Here is a 19624-nt window from a genome sequence, read left to right as displayed (position 1 = left end):
CCTAACCTGCTGACAATCTTTGATTTACTCAATGTGCATTGGCACACAACAATAGTTTGACATTTCTTCAGTGGTTAGCACACATTTCCAGATTACAAGCTCTAGATCCCACCTTACAAGATATTTCAGGAGTGTACCTTACATTTGTAAAAGTTCCCTCATTACTTTCATTATTTTTTAAAAATTATTCATTTAAACGTCACACATCTCCAGGTGACAAAGGTATGGACCCAAGAACTGAACTGATCGCAAGGAACACTGCAGGCCAGTGTGTGATCAGCAGCCTCTTTCACAGTTTGGTTAATACAAACCTTGTTAATGCAAAGGAACAAAATCATGGATACTTCAGGTTTGTACGAGGTGTGATAAAAAAATACAGAATAATTTTATTATGCACAAAACAAAAACTTACATCAAATTTGAACTTATTACCTTGTAACTTTGCAAGACCCTGCTTTCCCCAGTTTTTATCAGAAATGTTTTAAAAAGATAAAATATTATGTTTTCTCAGTAATGCACTTTATCAGCTGATTAAAGCCTTCAAAGTCATAGTGATCTAGTGTTTCATATTTGTATTTTATGCTTGGTAATATTCTTATAATTAAATTTAATGTTTAAGTATTTATCTTGAAAAGCCTCCTAACTATAATTTTATTGGTTTTCACTTTGCTGGCTTGTGTATTTTCAGAGTACACTTAGGATGTCAGCTGCTCATAGAACTCTTTGTGTTTATGTTCTTAAGGTATGGAATCATAGTCTTCAGATCGGTCTTCTTTGCTTGTGAGATTTGGGAAATGCACTCAAGTCTTGGAAGGTTTATGTTCTTGATGTCCTCAACCTTAACGCCGGGTTTAAAGACGTGGACTGTGGTCCATGGTTCAAGCTCGTTGAATGTTTTTTTCACCTTGATTTTTCCCGGTTTTGAAGCAACAATTTTTATCCAGATAACTTTGGAAATATTGAGCTTTTTGGTGTTCAGGAATTTTTCACAACATTCTTTAATGTTAAAAAAGTCATTCTCGTACATCATGTTGACAACAAAGGAATTTTTTTCACGAACAATTTCAATCATTTTCTTTAGGTCTTCAGGTACATAGCACAATGTGACACATTTTCGCTTTTCTATGACCGCAAAATCTCTGTCGCAGTCTAAGAAGGTATGCCCTGCTACAAGAAACTTGTGATCTATTTCCCTGTAGACTCCAACTTCTGTAAGGTATATCCACAAGAAAAGTAACATCTGGTTTTTATTTTGCCCAGCGCAGTTATCGCTCCAGGCAATCAGTGAATGAGTTGGGGTGACTTCTTTCAATACTTTAAATAGACATGAGGCTACCTCATTGCCTCCTCTGCAAGATTGGCCTTCATGCCGCAATGTCATCATAGATAGCCCACTATGAAAATTAGCACCTAAATATTAGGTAGAAAACTGACACAGATAGTACATATTGCTATGTGTTAACGTGGGTAATGAAAATACTTGCTGGAGATCAAGGGAGAAAACATTAGTATGACTGTCGATTCTTTGAGCATTTTTACAATCCTCTTTTAACTGTAACCTAGCCTTTTCTGCTTTCAAATGATGAATCTTGAGTTTGTTTTGGTTCTCTAGTTTTTCCTGTCCTAAAGAAGATGCCATTTTTGCATTTAAGATGTCGCAGGTAGCGCATGTATCAGTCCGAAGCCTATGAAATGACAGTTTGGGAATTTTTTTTTTTAAGTGTCAAAGTAGAAACATTCTGAGATTTGAGCATTTGGATATTTTTGTTTGAATGATTTGAATAGCATACTGATATTCAGATCTGGGGACAAGTACTATTTTTCAGACTCATTGCGCCCATAATGGCTTACTTCCCGTGGAATTGAATTTATGTGTTCACATACCAAGTTTTCTTCTTCAACAGTGTATTTACGATGTTCCTTTTTATTACCCCTTTTCTCTATGTACATGGTATTGCCCATCTGCTTTAACTCGACCAAAGTCTGCACTCGTTTTGGAATTAAATCAAAGATTTCTTGAAAAGTGGCCTGACAGACTTGTACAATGTCGCCTTCCCCAAAGAGCAATTTTGTGATTGGTCAGTAAGGTCACATAGCTGCCACTTCCCTGCATGGTGATACATAGTTGTGTAGCCTCGTTCAGTCGTTCGAGTGTTGTGCTGGTAGGTCGAACCATTCAGCAACTCACAAAAAATATTATGAGTGCTTAGAGGCAGACAGTTTCGCATCTGGGGTCGGAAAAGTGCAGTATGTGTTTTAACCTTTGTTTTTCTTTGTTTTCAAATGTTTTAATTAGAAATTCACGCCCCAGACGTGCAACCCAGGCTCGGGTGGCCAGATGGTCCCCCAGGCCTTAGTACCCTTATCTTTGGTACCAAGACGATGTAGACATTAAGGACATTATTTCATGAAGGCACAGGACTATGAGGGGTGATCGGCAAAACTGGGTTATTTTATTTTATGGTAAGTGATGGAATCATGTGAAGGACATGTATTTTTGCCAGAAGAAGAATAAATTTCAAAATTCATTTCAAATATTTGAAATAAACAGGTTTGAGTAAACTAACAGTCATAGACAGAACTTTACACTCCACCAACTGCAACCTCTGATGAGAAATGTTTCAAGAGATTTCTGTATTTGCAAGGAATGTTCGTCGTCTTAGCAGGCCTAAACCTACTCATTTACATGTAACAGCTGAATACTTCATGTGTTAAAACATGCCGCTGGTTTCATCTGGCACACGTGCCGCCTGTTGGCCATCACAGAGTTGAATTGTTAGTTACCATCTATTATGATCTTGACGTCCAGGGGCTGTGCCCTCAGGAGCCTGATGCGACTATTCACCCTACCCATCCACCCCTTCCCTGGCATCTGTCCTCGGAAACATGTGTGTGTCATAAGCGCAACGCAACTTTCTGACAGCCCCCAACCACCCCGGGAAGAGAGGAGGCAGCATCCTGGAGCCAGAGCTCTGCACCCCCAACGATTTAATTCAATAACAATAATTGTTTTTATCGAAGTGTTATGTCTTCTTTACAAGTCAGACGTCTCGCTGTTTTTCTTGTATAATAAATATGCTGCAAAGAGAACGAACCCAAAAAGGAGCCGAGCGCTACCAAAGCAGACATTATTTAAATAACGTTTATTAAATATGTTTTTATAATAAAGATTAAATTGATACGAGAATGCTCTTATTAATTTCCAAAGCATATTAATGATATTAATGATTTCTTTTCATAACGTCTGTAGGACGTTCTAAGTAACCCAATGGTTTTTGTATGGCGTGAGTACGCCACCAGGCAGCAATTGTGGTCAACTCTCAGCCCAGTTGAATATCATCAACCTCCGAGACCAGACATGAGCAGCACTCTGAATAAATCAACATTACACAATAAAGAACTCTTCGTTTGGTTACTTAAAATATTCTTATATTCTTTTATTTATCCTCGGAGCCCGCCTCAGGAAGTCAGCTGTACAATTAACTCAATTGTAATACTGCGAAGGAGTTTGAAAATTAATGAGAACAGTTTTATCCAGTCATGTGGGTGTGCTGGACCACACATAATCAGATTCAGCCACAGGGTTGTGACAAGTCATAATTGTGCCCAGCTGAGATGACCATTGTTCCTTGTACTTACATAAATACTTGAAAATTTGTCCACCAAAGTTTTAGGTAGTGGTATGAGAGACTAAGTTAATGATTATGATATTATTTGAAAAAAGTGGAATTATAATAACAGAGTTTTAAATTAAATTTAGCTTGTATTCTTCTTAAAAAAAAAAAAAAAATTGCAGAGTCACAGAGACGGCGCGACCTCTTGGCCCAGTTCGCAATCAAAGACTAAAGAAACAAAGCACAGAACAAAAAAAAACAACATAAAACAATAAAAACTGGGACCTTTCCTGAAACACTGCCATCGTATTGGCTAAAAATATTATTCTTACAACTACTATTCTGGGATTCCCCAGAGAGCTCTCCCACGGTCCTGTTGAACATCTCTGTCTCTCTTTAACATGAAATGTGATAAAGTATTGTCTATCATTTTGGCACCTCAACGTCATGTCTCTATCTTTTCTTTTACAGAAACCACTGTCTTATTATATTCTATAAACGTCACAAACACACTATGAATCATATACGAAAAATTATAGTTATGAAAGGAACATTTAAATGAAACACAACATTGAAAATCCCACTTACATAAATAGTAACATAGCCAGAAAAGTGAAAACCAGTAAAAAAATTAGTTAAAAGACTTTTCTAAATAAAATAATAAAATATCAAAATTAAACACAAGGATATTCTGAATGATAAAATATACATACAATACTAGGTCCCCATGACCTTGAACTTACATAACCAGCTGATCCCTCTGAATGACAAAACATAATATTTATTCTAACATAATAAAAATAATATTTATTCTAAAAAATACTCATAAAAGTTGAAGAAGGCAGGGTCTTGCAACGTCACAGAGCGTTTTAACAGTTTGATTATAATTCATTTCTATTCATAGCCATGTAGATACGAGTCGCAAAGCCCTTAATAAATAGGTATTGATGAACAATATGTTACTTCTCGACCATGTGCAAGGGTGCGGAAGTAAAAGGGCATGTAGAATGCATTAAGAGACATGGCTAGCCATCATCATCATTATCGAGAGTGCCCGAAGCTAAGAGCGAGTCAGATTTGTGTACAAGGTGCTACTTTGAGGTGTCATGTCTTGTTTTTCCACATGGGATATGTCACACCCTGAGTCGGGAGTTTCAGCTGGGACTCCGCAGCCTTAATCATACAGTGGCACCCATTAACCAAATGACCATAAGTTGACCTCCAGATAACAATCTTTATCATCAAATAAATGCTAAGCGCAGCTATAAAATAATGAAAAATTGCACACAAGTCTGAAATTTGACGGGAAGAGCTTCGGGGCCGTATCTGACCTGGAACCAGAGGCTGTTGACGACCTTGCTGAGCAGCAGCAGCGGCAGCACCCAGAAGATGCTGAATATCCAGGAGAGGCACACCTTGAGCCAGCCCCACGCCAGCTGGCCCACGGACGATGAGTCCCCGAACACGGCGTGAAACGCACAGTTGAGTGCGGGCAGCAGCGCGCCATAGAAGAACAGGATACTGCAGAGGCACACGCCGCCGTTCAGCACGCAGCACTCCAGCACGCGCTTCATCACCTTCGGCTGCCTGGGGAGCAACCGTGCCGTCCACTCACCCTCATCCCGAACCTCTCTCAAGTCAGTATCAGCACAAACGCATTACGCGTAGCATCCGTTGGATACTAACCAGCAATGAACGCACAGAGTACTGAACACATTTATTTACTCATGGTCAAATTCAGATCTTAACTCTTCATAATTGGTTTCAAAAACACTATGAATATATTATGTTAACTACATACTAATACAATATAATCAAAGCAAAAAAAAACAGTGCAATACAGAAATTTAACATTGCTTTTAATTAAACTGGTTTTGCAGTAGGAAGGACTTATATATTTTTTCTAGAACGAGATAAGTGAAACATGTTTTAGCTCTCCAGATATCTCATTTATTATTTTACATGCCATGTAGTTTTAACCTGATTTATGAATTTTGTTTTCTTGTGTTGTGATGATAAACCGAATTGAATTTGACAAGCTAATCTATTAGATATTGTGAAGTGTTTCTGTCTATTAGGCCTACACTTTTTTACTGAATAGTAAATTGGGATAGCATTTATTTTTCCCCCTCAAACATTTGGTTTTTGCAGGGCATTAGTTAAGTGGTCCTGCTTCCTTAAATTGAAAAATTATGTTTAGGCTCTGGCACATTGTTAAATATTTATCTCCAACTATATCTGACTAAGTAACAGGGCCTTCAGACATGCCAGCTGAAACCCTGGTGGTACTGACATGATACCACCACCCATACGGCCTTTAGACATGCCAGCTGAAGCCCTGGTGATACTGACATGATACCACCACCCATACGGCCTTTAGACAAGCCTGCTGAAGCCCTGGTGGTACTGACATGATACCACCACCTATAAGGTCTTTAGACATGCCTGCTGAAGCCCTGGTGGTACTGACATGATACCACCACCTATAAGGTCTTTAGACAAGCCTGCTGAAGCCCTGGTGGTACTGATGTGATACCACCACCTATAAAATCTTTAGACATGCCTGCTGAAGCCCTGGTGGTACTGACATGATACCACCACCTATAAAATCTTTAGACATGCCTGCTGAAGCCCTGGTGGTACTGACATGATACCACCACCTATAAAATCTTTAGACATGCCTGCTGAAGCCCTGGTGGTACTGACATGATACCACCGCTCCGCTCATAGCACACAGGGGAGCGACACAGCACTGACAGGATGTGCAAGCAAGAAGTTCAACCGGACAGGGCAGCCAGTTCTTCTCTCTCACCCTCTCCTCTCTGTAGCCCGCAGAGATATGACAAGCTATTTTATATAATCCTCTTTACACTTTGATTACGCCATCAACACTACTTACCCTATTGGATGTAAAGAAGGTTCTTTCATTTCAATAATAAATAAATAAAAGCACAGTGTGATGATTTGAAAGATACACTGGTACACGATGCTATAAGCACAAAACTAGTAATGATCAATAGTCCCAGCCTGAGATGTGTGGTAATGTTAAAAATATTTAAATTATGATTATGTATGGAATGCATGTATTTAATGTTTTATTTATTCTGTTACATTTATAAATATTTAGTTAGTATTTAAATTTTCTAGGTAAACAAATAAAATGACTCGGCTTATGTGGAAGTAGCTATCTAAGTAAGAGAATCAATGGAAATGTAATCCACGAGTACTATGGCATGTGACGTCAGCGAGCACATGAGGGAGTTGATTGACGACAAGCCGAGGTTCTGTGCTGACCGAGCCGTGGGACAGGACATACATTGGTAATGACCCAGGGAGACCGGACAGATAGGACAGTTGGTTATGGCTAGAAGTGCAGCCATTGGAAAACAAAATGCGGCCAGTCCCCTGGCCTCAAAAGGGAAAAAGACTTGGTTGTTAAATTTACTTTTTTCAAATGATTATTGTATTATATGTGTTAGTAATTTTTGTAGTATAAATTTGTATAGTTTTTATGTTTAGTGTATTTGTAAGTTTAAAGACACTCAGCAGTATTTTTTGCTATGCAGGCAGAACTTTGCTAAGGAACTTTGCTGGCATTAGTAGGCAGCGGTGTTTGCTGTGGAAAGAAAAAAAAAAAAAAATGCTTTGGTGAACTTGTGTGTGATGTATGATGGCCCGCACTAAGTGAAGTTGAGAATCCGGACATACAGGATTGATAAAGAGCAGCGGCGAGCACAGTGATAACTCGCGCTAAGCACTGTCAAGCGACCACACTCACGCGCGTGGTGTAGCGGTGTCTACGTGCACGCAAGAACTTCTCGAGTGCATGGCTTGTGATGTCAGAAAGTGGAGGGGGTGGGCTTGCGAATAGACAGGCAATCACTAAGCAAAGATACTCGCTAATTGGCTGCCGCGGAAGTCGGACTAGCAGTCCGTGAGAATGCTTGTGAACGAGGAGGAGGCCTGAGAGCCCTAATGCTCAGCCTGTAGGACACGAACTTTGGCTGCGTGTTTTTAAAAAGACTTGCTATCGATGATGAAGATCCTGGACTGGTTTGCAAATGCTTTTCACAAACTTCGATGCCGTAATTTGTGAGTACAATCTGGTCCGATATTGTTGGCGGGACTCGGCGGGTGTTGGTGTTTGCATAGACATGAAGATAGCTCTGGAATTATACCACTGTAGACTTTAGAAAGAACAATTGTTGGTTTGAATACTTTTCTTGCATACACCCAGATAATATTATCAGCAAGTAATTTGACTTTTCTTTGGGGCGAAGAAACAGATAATGCATTTGTCAACGACACCACCTGTTAAAATAGTAATTTTAACGAGGCCCCATAAAGAATAAACTATGAACTTGAGTTTTGATATAATAATTTATAATAAATTATTATTCTTTTAATTTTTGTGATTTTTTTATAGTAACTATATAGATTGGCTTATAATGATTTTTTTTATTGCTATTAGTTAAGTTGCTATGAATCCATTTTGGTATGTATAATATTATTTTAAAAACCTGGCAGGTAATTTGCGATTTTTTGTAACACAGTAAAAATGTGTACCTGAATAATATATAGTATCTTTATAATATTTTTATCAGTATATAGTCTTGTTAGGGAATGCTATTAGTCAAGTATCCAATTTATAGATTGATGGTTTTCAGATGAGAATTAGTATTTTTACGATTGTGCTTATAAAATAAACAGGCGATGGAAATTGTTTAATGATGGTTTTCTTTGTACAGTCGGCCCAATCCGAATGCATAGCCTTTGTTTGATACTTTCAGCTCTGCTTTTTGACATGACCCCCGTCGGAGATATTTTCTTTAAAAAGGTGTTATATAAAATTGGTAAAATAATTGAGGATATTTGTGATGCTTCGTGCAGAGTGTACAGATTGTATGTTCATTCTCTACGAAGGAGGAGAGCACACAGCAAGAATCTTGCCTATTTTAAAACCAAATTGTGTCTCTTAAGAAATCCAGTTCTCAACAAGGAACGGTGAGGTTTATGTGCAGGTGAACAGCAACCACAGGCATGGTGAATGTGAGGTAAAATGGCACTGTGCACAGTCACGAGGAGGGATGGTCACCAATGACAAGAGCATCATGACCAGCTGATAACTACGAGGAAACCGAGGTTGGGAAGTCTACAGTCATCACACTGTGATATAATAACGGTATTATCATGAGCCCAACAAGTGTGAAACTAGTTCATATTGGCCAGAGATGGTGATACAAGTAATTCCCCCCATCAAAATTAGCATCAGTGCTCGTAACTCATACGACACTTACAGAAAGAGGTGGTTTAGTGAAACAAAGTTGTTACATGATTATTTTAAAAGCTGGCAACGAGTTTAATCGAATAGTGGAAGTGTGGTACCAAACTATGCATAACATTTTTTTACGATTCAGTAAAGAGAACTTATAACGATATTATTCGACAAACATTAAATGTATGAACAATAACGATACATTTAATAATAGTAGTGCTACCTTTTGGTATTTATTTGAAAAATTGTTATGCACGTAATTAAACATGAAATGTTTAAACCTTGCTTATTTGCCCGTTTCTGGCATCTAGTATAACCATCCTCTGTCAACAAGTTTGTTGTCTAATTATTTTAGTAAGTGGTCATTCTGGTATGGGTATGATTGTGTAAAGCCAAAAAAGCAACTAATATCTCTAAATAAAAGAACTTTAGTTTAAAAGTTTCACAACATTCATTGCACACTGCATGATAGTTTTTCAGTTTTAAATAATGGTTGAAGGCAACTTGATAATTTAAAGTTTCAGAGCTCACTATGTAGGCCTACATTAGAAAGTCCAATGACATCTAGGTCTTATGTAAATGAAAAAAAAAATCTTTATTTAAATTTTTCAATGCCCTAAATAACATATATTTTAGAAATACTTTATAAACACTTAGCTACTGCAGTTGTTCCAAAATTATATATGCTTAAACATAATTCACAGACATGAACAAGAAAAGTATTTAATTGATGTGCTAATTAGTGATTAGATTGCATTTAGTAGGTACCCATCTCAGCTATTTCCTGGACAAGAACGGCCTTGTCACACTGTCAAATTTTTGTCTATAAGCAATATAGGGGTAATATTGAACAAAAATGGTTTAAAATTCCCTCCATCAAATTAAAATGGACAGATTACCTCAAATATGTTTTAAATCATGTTGCTCTATAAAAAATTTTTTTTTGTCTGAGATATCTAAAACTTTTCAGTTTTAATTACAGTTTAGAAATTAAATAATGCATCAGAGTGCTAGATGGAATTTTTCGACTGGTTATGGTTTTATGTCTTTTTTAATCTTTGAAAATATTTATAAATTTAACTCATGTGTATATTAGTTAATTGAAAGTTTAGGTTTTTTAAAAGGTATAGAAGCATCATTGGCTTTTCACACATAAAATTATTTTGCATACGACATTCAACAAACATTACGTTAGGTTTTTCACTTGTATAACCTCTTTGATCGCCCATGCATGCTACACAATTTTAAACATTCATTGTGACAGTAATTTCAGTTTCTGTTAGGCATGATTCTGATTGTTTGATGGCATCCAACACCCCACATATTTTAGAACCCATCCTATAAGCAAAATAATTCATGGAACGTCAAGTAATCTTACTTGTTGAACAAACATGGTTGTGCTATTGATGTTTTCGGTGACGTTACAACCCTCCAACATTATTTGACAAAACATATTGGAAGGCGTTGGAAGCTAAAGTTAGACAGTGTGACGAGAGAACATAATGAGTGGGTGACGGGGACTTACACTTGGTCGCCTGACAGACCCTTCAGGCTGTCTCGGCGCGACAGCTCTTTCCTCCGGCCACTGGTCTGCTCCCGGGCCGGGGACGCATGCAGCTGCAGCCGCTCCTTGATTCTCGTGTCCAAGTAGAATATGGCCACCGTGCCCTTCAGGCTATCCACGACGCCTCGGTACACTGCATGCGCCATCGCCTGGGAGAACACGTTCTCATAAGAATTTAAAAGATAAAAAGAATTATTAATAATTTTTCTGTATCACGTATCCAAGTTTATCCTTTGACCCTGATGGCATGATCCTTGCTGTTTTTAACTAAACCACATTATGTATACAGGATCAAAGTGTTCCGGATCATGCCATCACAATCAAGAGATAAACTTGAATAGGCCTACCACATGACGTGGAACTTTTACCAAATACAAATACTGTAGACAGTTTTACACTTCTTTAAACTCTGTGCCACATTTTTTATAGCTAATCTCCATACACATTGATTCCTTAATAATAAGTATGTCACTACTCAAAACTTGCAATGGATTTCTACTAGTGCCAAAGAAAGAAAAGAATAACAGAGTACTAAAATGTATTTAGTACTAAAGAGATTTATTATCACATAAATAGTAAGTAGGCCTATATGTTAAAAAGATATAATTGTTTTAATGGAAGGATTAAAAAATAGGGATAATTTATTTAAATTCTTTGCACACATGTTAACAAAAAATATCAGTAAATTCTTTGCACACAAGTTAACAAAAAATATCAGTAAATTCTTGCCATGTTTTAATTTCAACTGTAAAGTTCCTTCCATTAAAGAAATTATTAGTTTATTTATTAACACTTAACAATTGATGTATGTAATAATAATTATAAACGTATACATAACATCACTCATGTAGCCTATTGAATGTACATGTTCTTGTTCATTCTAATACTTTGACAACACCTGGCTCTCTGACCCCTGTTGCGAGTGATTCCCTGTCGTGACGAGAGCGCCGGCCAGCCTAACACTCAGGGAGTGAACGGGTTCTCACCTTGTGGCTTGCAACAGGGGCCAGGACAACAGCGACCCTCTAGCTGTCGGTCGCTCGAGACGCCATTTAGTTCGGTCTATGTCTTTAAGGCACTGGCTGCTAAACGGCGAACCACTCACGAGTCGCTAGTGGCGAAGCACAGAGCAGCGCTCAGATGCGTCCGTCGGGGATGACAGGCGAACTACGACTGCCTCCCACGCACCGGCGCATGGCGAGCGGGAAGAAGGGGAGGGGGACGCACGAGATGCGTGAGAGACAGTACGCGGTCCGGGTCAGATTACAATGTCATTCGTCACACCAGCTGCCGCGCTCGGGTGCGTTCACCGCTCGAAGCACCACTCAAAGCACTTTTTTTTTACACTCATGCCCAGACCACATGGCTATGGGCAATAGCGGGCCTAGGGACCAGGATATACAAGACAGCTGTCGTCAACTTTTTGTTTTGTTTTACTTTTTTATCTACATAGCCTCCTACTTGGTGTGTTGTTGTAGAGCTGTGCCAATCGTCTTGTGCCTCTTTCTATTTTGTTTTATTTTGTTGTGTCTGTTGGTGTCAAACTGTCATGTTTTGTGTGCTAATTAATTTAGTAGCAGCCCAGACTCTGCCAGGCCCTGGGCTATTTACTTTTTTCGAGGCCCTCTCTAAGAAAAATTGAAACATTTTTAACATAACCTGGAACTTAAATTTTGATGATGGTTTGTTAATTATCTTAGGATATGCTGGTATTCTTATGCATTTGGCAATACACTCTACCTGATACATATGATATTCAATGATTAATCTATTTTTCATCAAAGGATGGTGCTATGAAATACAGTAGGCTATGCTTGCAAGAATGAAAAATCTGGGCTGGTCGACATTTACATCATTAACCTGTCATTGGTCACATGTTGCAATGTTGGACCATTGGCAGCTCGTGAGAATTTTTGTCACATTTGCTATGTTCGTTATGAAAACATATGTAATTAAATAAAAATATATTTGTCGACTAGTTTGTTATTTATTCTGTATATTTTGTAACCCTAAAATTATTTTGATATTACATTCACATGAACATAAGTGTTTAAAAACAACAAAACCTATTTAAATACAAGAAGTTTCTTTTTACCTTTCAGAATCATACCTAAGTATTGATTTAAGCCAGTAAATAAAACTTCAGATTAAACAAAATTATTAATTATAATTATAAGTGAAGTTTTTTTAATCACCCTGAATTTTTATCTTAGCAAGTGGGGCAATATAAACTTCTGTGAGATGAGTGCCTCACATGTAACATACACTTCTGTAATATTACTTTTTTTTTTGAGAGACAAAATGAACAAATCTAATTTTCAGTAAATGTGTTTCAGTGTAAATGAAAAAAAAAAAAAACACTGTAAACTGAATCTGCAGTGTCACAGTGATAATAACTTACAACCATTGCTTCTTGTTTAACAAATGCAACTGGTCACGCAATGAGAAAATTTCTCACTCTTACACACACCATTTAACAGAGAACTGTCTCAAGGTCTACAATGCATAATTTGTCAGAACCCATTAGAGCATTGACAGATGAAAGTTGAAAATTCAGCAAGACGAGAGCATAAGGCTGCTCTGAATTGTGAGAAAAATACTCAAAGCATGACCAATGATAGGTTAAAAATTATTTGGGGTGATGAAATAAGAATGGAGTGATGAAGAAATGACTGCCTAGGATAAAACCCACCAGCAATTTTCACCACGTAGTCCTATCCAAGTTGCCAAAAATCTGGGTTTGACCCTGCCGGGAGTCAAATTGCATCACCTTAAAGGAAGGCAAGTGGGCCATCTTGTTTCCGGTGTTGGTGTTGGTATATACAATATAGAACTTTACCGAGCTTATCCACCTTGGTCAAGTTCCATATGTATATGACCAACACCAACAAAATACATACTGTAGGATTCCATGATGGTTTTACACTAAAAACCTCTAATTAAAAACATAAACCCAAGATAATAGACACACTTCTTTAATTAAAAAAATCAGAAATGAATAAAAATAACTTAAATATGTAAAAAAAAAATTTCAAAAAATTGTTTAACCGGAAAATAATTTTGTTTTAAATAAACGTACTTTAAATATACTAAATATTAACCTCACAAAAACAATAAGTATTTATTAATTCATAGGGATAAAAAAGAGGATTTTCCGAAATTAAAAATAATTCGAGCGTTAACTAATTGTTTTATTTACAATAGGTAAAAATCCATAATTTTTAGCTAGGCCGTAAGATCTTATGTATATACTTTTACCAACAAAAAAGTGCGCCGAATGACTGAAGAAGCTGACGCAAAATGTGCTTGATATGAATAATTTTTTCTTCATTCTCAATCAAAAAAAATGTTTTACAATAAGCATACAAAAGTGAAGTTCTACTCAGCAATAAACAAGAAAAATTTAAGTTTTAAAAAAAAGTACCTACTTAAAACAAAAATACTAACTAAACATGGACAACTGCAGCACGATTTTTATTATAAATTTTAATTCATAGGGATCAAACTAAGGATTGTCCGAACATGACACATTATTCCAATGTAAGCTAAAGGTATCCTTTACAATTTGTACCATCCACAATTTTAAGCTGGGCCGTGAGATAATCTGTATATACTTTTACCAACAAAAAAAGGGCGCCGAATGACTAAAATAGCCTGCGCGAAATGTGCTTGAATATTATAATTTTTTCCGTCATGCTCTATAGAAAAAAAAAATTTTTATTTACATTTAGCATACAAAAATTAATGTTCTACTCAGCAATAAACCAGAAAATATTTAAGTTTGAAAAATAAGTACCGGTACTTAAAAAAAACACTAACTAAACATTAACCACTGAAGCCAGATTTTTATTATAAATTTTAATTCATAGGGATCAAACTAAGAATAGTCCGAACATAACACATGATTCTAATGTAAGCTAAAGGTATCATTTACAATTTGTACCATCCACAATTTTAAGCTGGGCCGTGAGATCTTCTGTATATAATTTTACCAACAAAAAAGTGTGCCGAATTGCTGTTGTAGCCTGCGCGAAATGGGCTAAATAAAATAATTTTTTTCTTCATTCTCAATCGAGAAAGAAATGTTTTACAATAAGTATACAAAATTGAAAGTTCTACTCAGCAATTAACCAGAAAATATTTAAGTTTGAAAAATAAGTTCTTCAAAAAACACTAGCTAAACATGGACCTCTGCATTCCAAATTTTGATGATAAATTTTAATTCATAGGGATCAAACTAAGGATTGTCCGAACATAACATATGATTCCAATGTTATCCCTAGGCTTTCTTTACAATTTTTACCATCCATAATTTTAAGCTGGGCCGTGAGATCTTCTGTATATACTTTTACCAACCAAAAAGTGTGCCGAATGACTGAAGTATCCTGTGCAAAATATGCTTGAATTTGATAATTTTTTTTCTTCATTGTCAGTCAAGAAAAAAATTTATTTACATTAAGAATACAAAAGTGAATGTTCTACTCAGCATTAAACCAGAAAATATTTCGGTTTGAAAAATAAGTACATAAATAAAAACTAACAAATCATGGCCCACTGCAGCCAGATTTTTATTATAAATTTTAATTCATAGGGATAAAACTAAGGATAGTCCACACATAACTTATTATTACAGCGTTAACCCAAGGCTTTTTTTACAAAATGTACCATCCACAATTTTTAGCTTGGCCGTGAGATCTTCTGTATATACTTTTACCAACAAAAATGTGCGCCGAATGACTGAAGTAGCCTTCGCAAAATATGCTTGAATTTAATTTTTTTTTCTTCATTGTCAGTCAAGAATAAATTTATTTACATTAAGCATACGAAATTGAAGGTTCTACTCAGCAATAAACAAGAAAATATTTTAGTTTTAAAAATAAGTACTTAAAAAAACACTTATTGAACATGGACCACTGCAGTCAGATTTTTATTATAAATTTTAATTCATAGGGATCAAACTAAGGATTGTCCGAACATAACACATGATTCCAATGTTAGCTAAAGGTATCATTTACAATTTGTACCATCCACAATTTTAAGCTGGGCCGTGAGATCTTCTGTATATAATTTTACCAACAAAAAAGTGTGCCGAATGACTGAAGTAGCCTGCGCGAAATGGGCTTGAATAAAATAATTTTTTTCTTCATTCTCAATCGAGAAAGAAATGGTTTACAATAAGTATACAAAATTGAAAGTTCTACTCAGCAATTAACCAGAAAATATTTAAGTTTGAAAAATAAGTTCTTCAAAAAACACTAGCTAAACATGGACCAATGCAATCCAAATTTTTATGATAAATTTTAATTCATAGGGATCAAACTAAGGATTGTCCGAACATAACATATGATTCCAATGTTATCCCAAGGCTTTCTTCACAATTTGTACCATCCATAATTTTAAGCTGGGCCGTGAGATCTTCTGTATATACTTTTACCAACCAAAAAGTGTGTCGAATGACTGAAGTTGCCTGCGCAAAATATGCTTGAATTTGATAAAATTTTTTCTTCATCGTCAGTCAAGAAAAAAATTTATTTACATTAAAAATACAAAAGTGAATGTTCTACTCAGCATTAAACTAGAAAAAATTTAAGTTTGAAAAATAAGTACTTAAAAAAATACTAACTGATATTGGCCCATTGCAGCCAGATTTTTATTATAAATTTTAATTCATAGGGATTAAACTAAGGATAGTCCACACATAACTTATTATTACAGCGTTAACCCAAGGTTTTTTTACAATATGTACCATCTACAATTTTAAGCTTGGCCGTGAGATCTTCTGTATATTCTTTTACCAACAATAATGTGCGCCGAATGAGTGTAGTAGCCTGCGCAAAATATGCATGAATTTAATATTTTTTTTTCTTCATTGTCAGTCAAGAAAAAATTTATTTACATTAAGCATACAAAAGTGAAGGTTCTACTCAGCAATAAACAAGAAAATATTTAAGTTTGAAAAATAAGTACTTAAAAAAATACTAACTAAACATTAACCACTGCAGTCAGATTTCTATTATAAATTTTATTTTATAGGGATCAAACTAAGGATTGTCCACACATTACTTATTATTCCAGCATTAGCGCAAGGCTTTCTTTATCATATGTACCATCCACAATTTTAAGCTGGGCCGTGAGATCTTCTGTATATACTTTTACCAACAAAAATGTGCGCCTAATGACTGAAGTAGCCTGCGCAAAATATGCTTGAATTTAGAAATTTTTTTTCTTCATTGTCAGTCAAGAAAAAAATTTATTCACATTAAGCATACAAAAGTGAATGTTCTTCTCAGCAATAAACCAGAAACTATTTAAGTTTGAAAAATAATTTATTTGAATAAAACTAACAAAAACATTAACCACTGCAGTCAGATTTTTATTATAAATTTTATTTTATAGGGATAAAACTAAGGATTGTCCACACATTACTTATTATTCCAGCGTTAACGCAAGGATTTCTTTCCAATTTGTACCATCCACAATTTTAAGCTGGGCCGTGAGATCTTCTGTATATACTTTTACCAACTAAAAGGTGCGCCGAATGAATGAATTTGCCTGCGCATAAATGCTTGAATTGAATAATTGTTTTTCTTCATTGTCAGTAAAGAAAAAAAATATTTACAATAAGCATACAAAAGTGAATGTTCTTCTCAGCAATAAACCAGAAACTATTTAAGTTTGAAAAATAATTCATTTGAATAAAACTAACAAAAACATTAACCACTGCAGTCAGATTTTTATTATAAATTTTATTTTATAGGGATCAAACTAAGGATTGTCCACACATTACTTATTATTCCAGCGTTAACGCAAGGATTTCTTTACAATTTGTACCATCCTCAATTTTAAGCTGGGCCGTGAGATCTTCTGTATATAATTTTACCAACAAAAAAGTGAGCCGAATGAATGAAGTTGCCTGCGCATTAATGCTTGAATTTAATATTTTTTTTCTTGATTGTCAGTCAAGAAAAAAATTTATTTACATTAAGCATACAAAAGTGAAGGTTCTACCTAGCAATAAACAAGAAAATATTTAAGTTTGAAAAATAAGTACTTAAAAAGAAAACTAACTAAACATTAACTACTGTAGTCAGATTTTTATTATAAATTTTATTTCATAGGGATCAAACTAAGGATTGTCCACACATTACTTATTATTCCAGCGTTAGCACAAGGCTTTCATTACCATATGTACCATCCACAATTTTAAGCTGGGCCGTGAGATCTTCTGTATATACTTTTACCAACAAAAATGTGCGCCGAATGACTGAAGTAGCCTGCGCAAAATATGCTTGAATTTTATAAATTTTTTTTCTTCATTGTCAGTCAAGAATAAAATTTATTTACCTTAAGCATACAAAAGTGAAGGTTCTACTCAGCAATTAACCAGAAAATATTTAAGTTTGAAAAATAAGTACTTAAAAAAAACTAACTAAACATTAACCACTGCAGACAGATTTTTATTATAAATTTTATTTCATAGGGATCAAACTAAGGATTGTCCACACATTACTTATTATTCCAGCGTTAGCGTAAGGCTTTCTTTACAATTTTTACCATCCACAATTTTGAGCTGGGCCGTGAGATCTTCTGTATATACTTTTACCAACAAAAAAGTGCGCCGAATGACTGCATTAGCTGACGCGAAAAGTGCTTCAATTGAATAATTTTTTCTTCATTCTCAATCGAGAAAAAAAATTGTTTTTCAATAAGCATACAAATGTGAAGATTCTACTCAGTATTAAACCAGAAAATATTTCGTTTTCAAATATAATTACAAAAAATAAACACTATCTTAACATGGACCACTGCAGCGAAATTTTTATTTTAAATTTTAATTTATATGGAACAAACTAAGTATTTTCCACACATACCTCTTTATTCTATCGCTAGCCCAAGGCTATCTTTACAATTTGTACCATCCTTAATTTTAAGCTAGGCCGTGAGATCTTCTGTATATACTTTTACCAACAATAATGTACGCCGAATGACTGACACGGTCTCAATTTATATTGATATTCCATGTGTCGCAGTCATACGCTCCCAGACGACGATATCTGACTGTAGATTTAAGGCAATATAATATACGTTTAATCACTAGCATCTTTCTTTTCAACAAGCATAAAGTTCTTAATGATTAATTTATCATATATATTATTGAGTAAAAACTATTTTATGCATGGCCTAAAATGTAATTTATGAAATGATTGTAGAAACTTAGAAGTTTCTTATACATTCATGTGTTTGCAATTGAGTGTACAATTTTACTATCTTCACACATATATGTGCTGACATAAAAAATTAAGTTTTGAAAATATAGAAATTTATTTCTTTTGTAGCTGGCTAGTAGTGTAGAGGCTTAAAATTAATCCCTTCCGTATTAAAGTACTCCATATGGGCAAATTTTGTACGCGAGGACACAATTACACTACTGCCCACTTGAATTTGGATACGGTCTTAAATGGAATGGATGACAATGAATCTACAAATCTAACTAAAGAAGCAAATTTACATGTATCAAAAAATAAATCATAGTTGTGCATACACCTACTGAAATGTAACAAAGGGTATGAAATCACTCGTTGCCTAAATAAGCTAATAAGAGTTAGTTATCACACGCACATTCATACACAGATTCACGTTGTAAGCAGCCCACAAAATAATAATACTTTTTTTGCATATTTCATTTCATGTTCGGACGGCACTTGTGATATGATTTCCGGGGACAAATACATACAATATATATTTAAGGCAAATAGCTAAGTTTTCCGAATGCATTGAAGTCTGGACCAGAGCCTGATTCTCGTCGCTGCAATATGTTGATAAACATTTGGAAAAATGCACGGGGATTGCTAGCATAGAGTTACTCGTGGCTCGTGTGAAATTACTATGATAACTGTGTAGGTAATTTATATTGTCGACACACAATAAGGTGATCCGGGCTGCATTTCCATAAAGGGAGAACTGTAATTATGCTAATTTGCAATATCTGCTCCTTCCAGGTGAGGACTGTTTTTATCAGAACTTAATGTTTTTCTCAACGCTGTAGAGAAATTAATTTTAACTCATTCAAGCGATAGTCTTTGTTTATCATATAAGCGGAACCAATTCATATAGCCTGGGGTTTCTCTGTTTACAGCATAAGTTTTTTTTTTTTCATGTGTTCGTTTAGAA

At 35.3% G+C, this 19624-nt stretch overlaps 1 protein-coding gene across 2 annotated transcripts in view; it reads right to left on the bottom strand.

The window, feature by feature from the left end:
- LOC134531202 (etoposide-induced protein 2.4 homolog) overlaps window positions 1-19624 on the bottom strand; it is a 106551-nt gene that overhangs the window by 57572 nt on the left and 29355 nt on the right. The window contains exons 2-3 of one of the 2 annotated variants that reach the window (XM_063366856.1): window positions 10415-10602; window positions 4946-5201 (exon numbers count right to left, since the gene is read on the bottom strand). In XM_063366856.1, coding sequence (XP_063222926.1) covers window positions 4946-5201; window positions 10415-10602 — 444 coding nt within the window. Of the gene's footprint in view, window positions 1-4945; window positions 5202-10414; window positions 10603-19624 lie in introns of those variants that run through there. The other variant, XM_063366857.1, reaches the window with a different exon arrangement.

This window comes from Bacillus rossius, chromosome 3 (assembly GCF_032445375.1).
Source record: "Bacillus rossius redtenbacheri isolate Brsri chromosome 3, Brsri_v3, whole genome shotgun sequence".
Lineage (NCBI taxonomy): Eukaryota > Metazoa > Arthropoda > Insecta > Phasmatodea > Bacillidae > Bacillus > Bacillus rossius.
The sequence above is the reverse complement of the archived record's forward strand: the minus strand, read 5'-3'. Positions and strand labels throughout refer to the sequence as shown.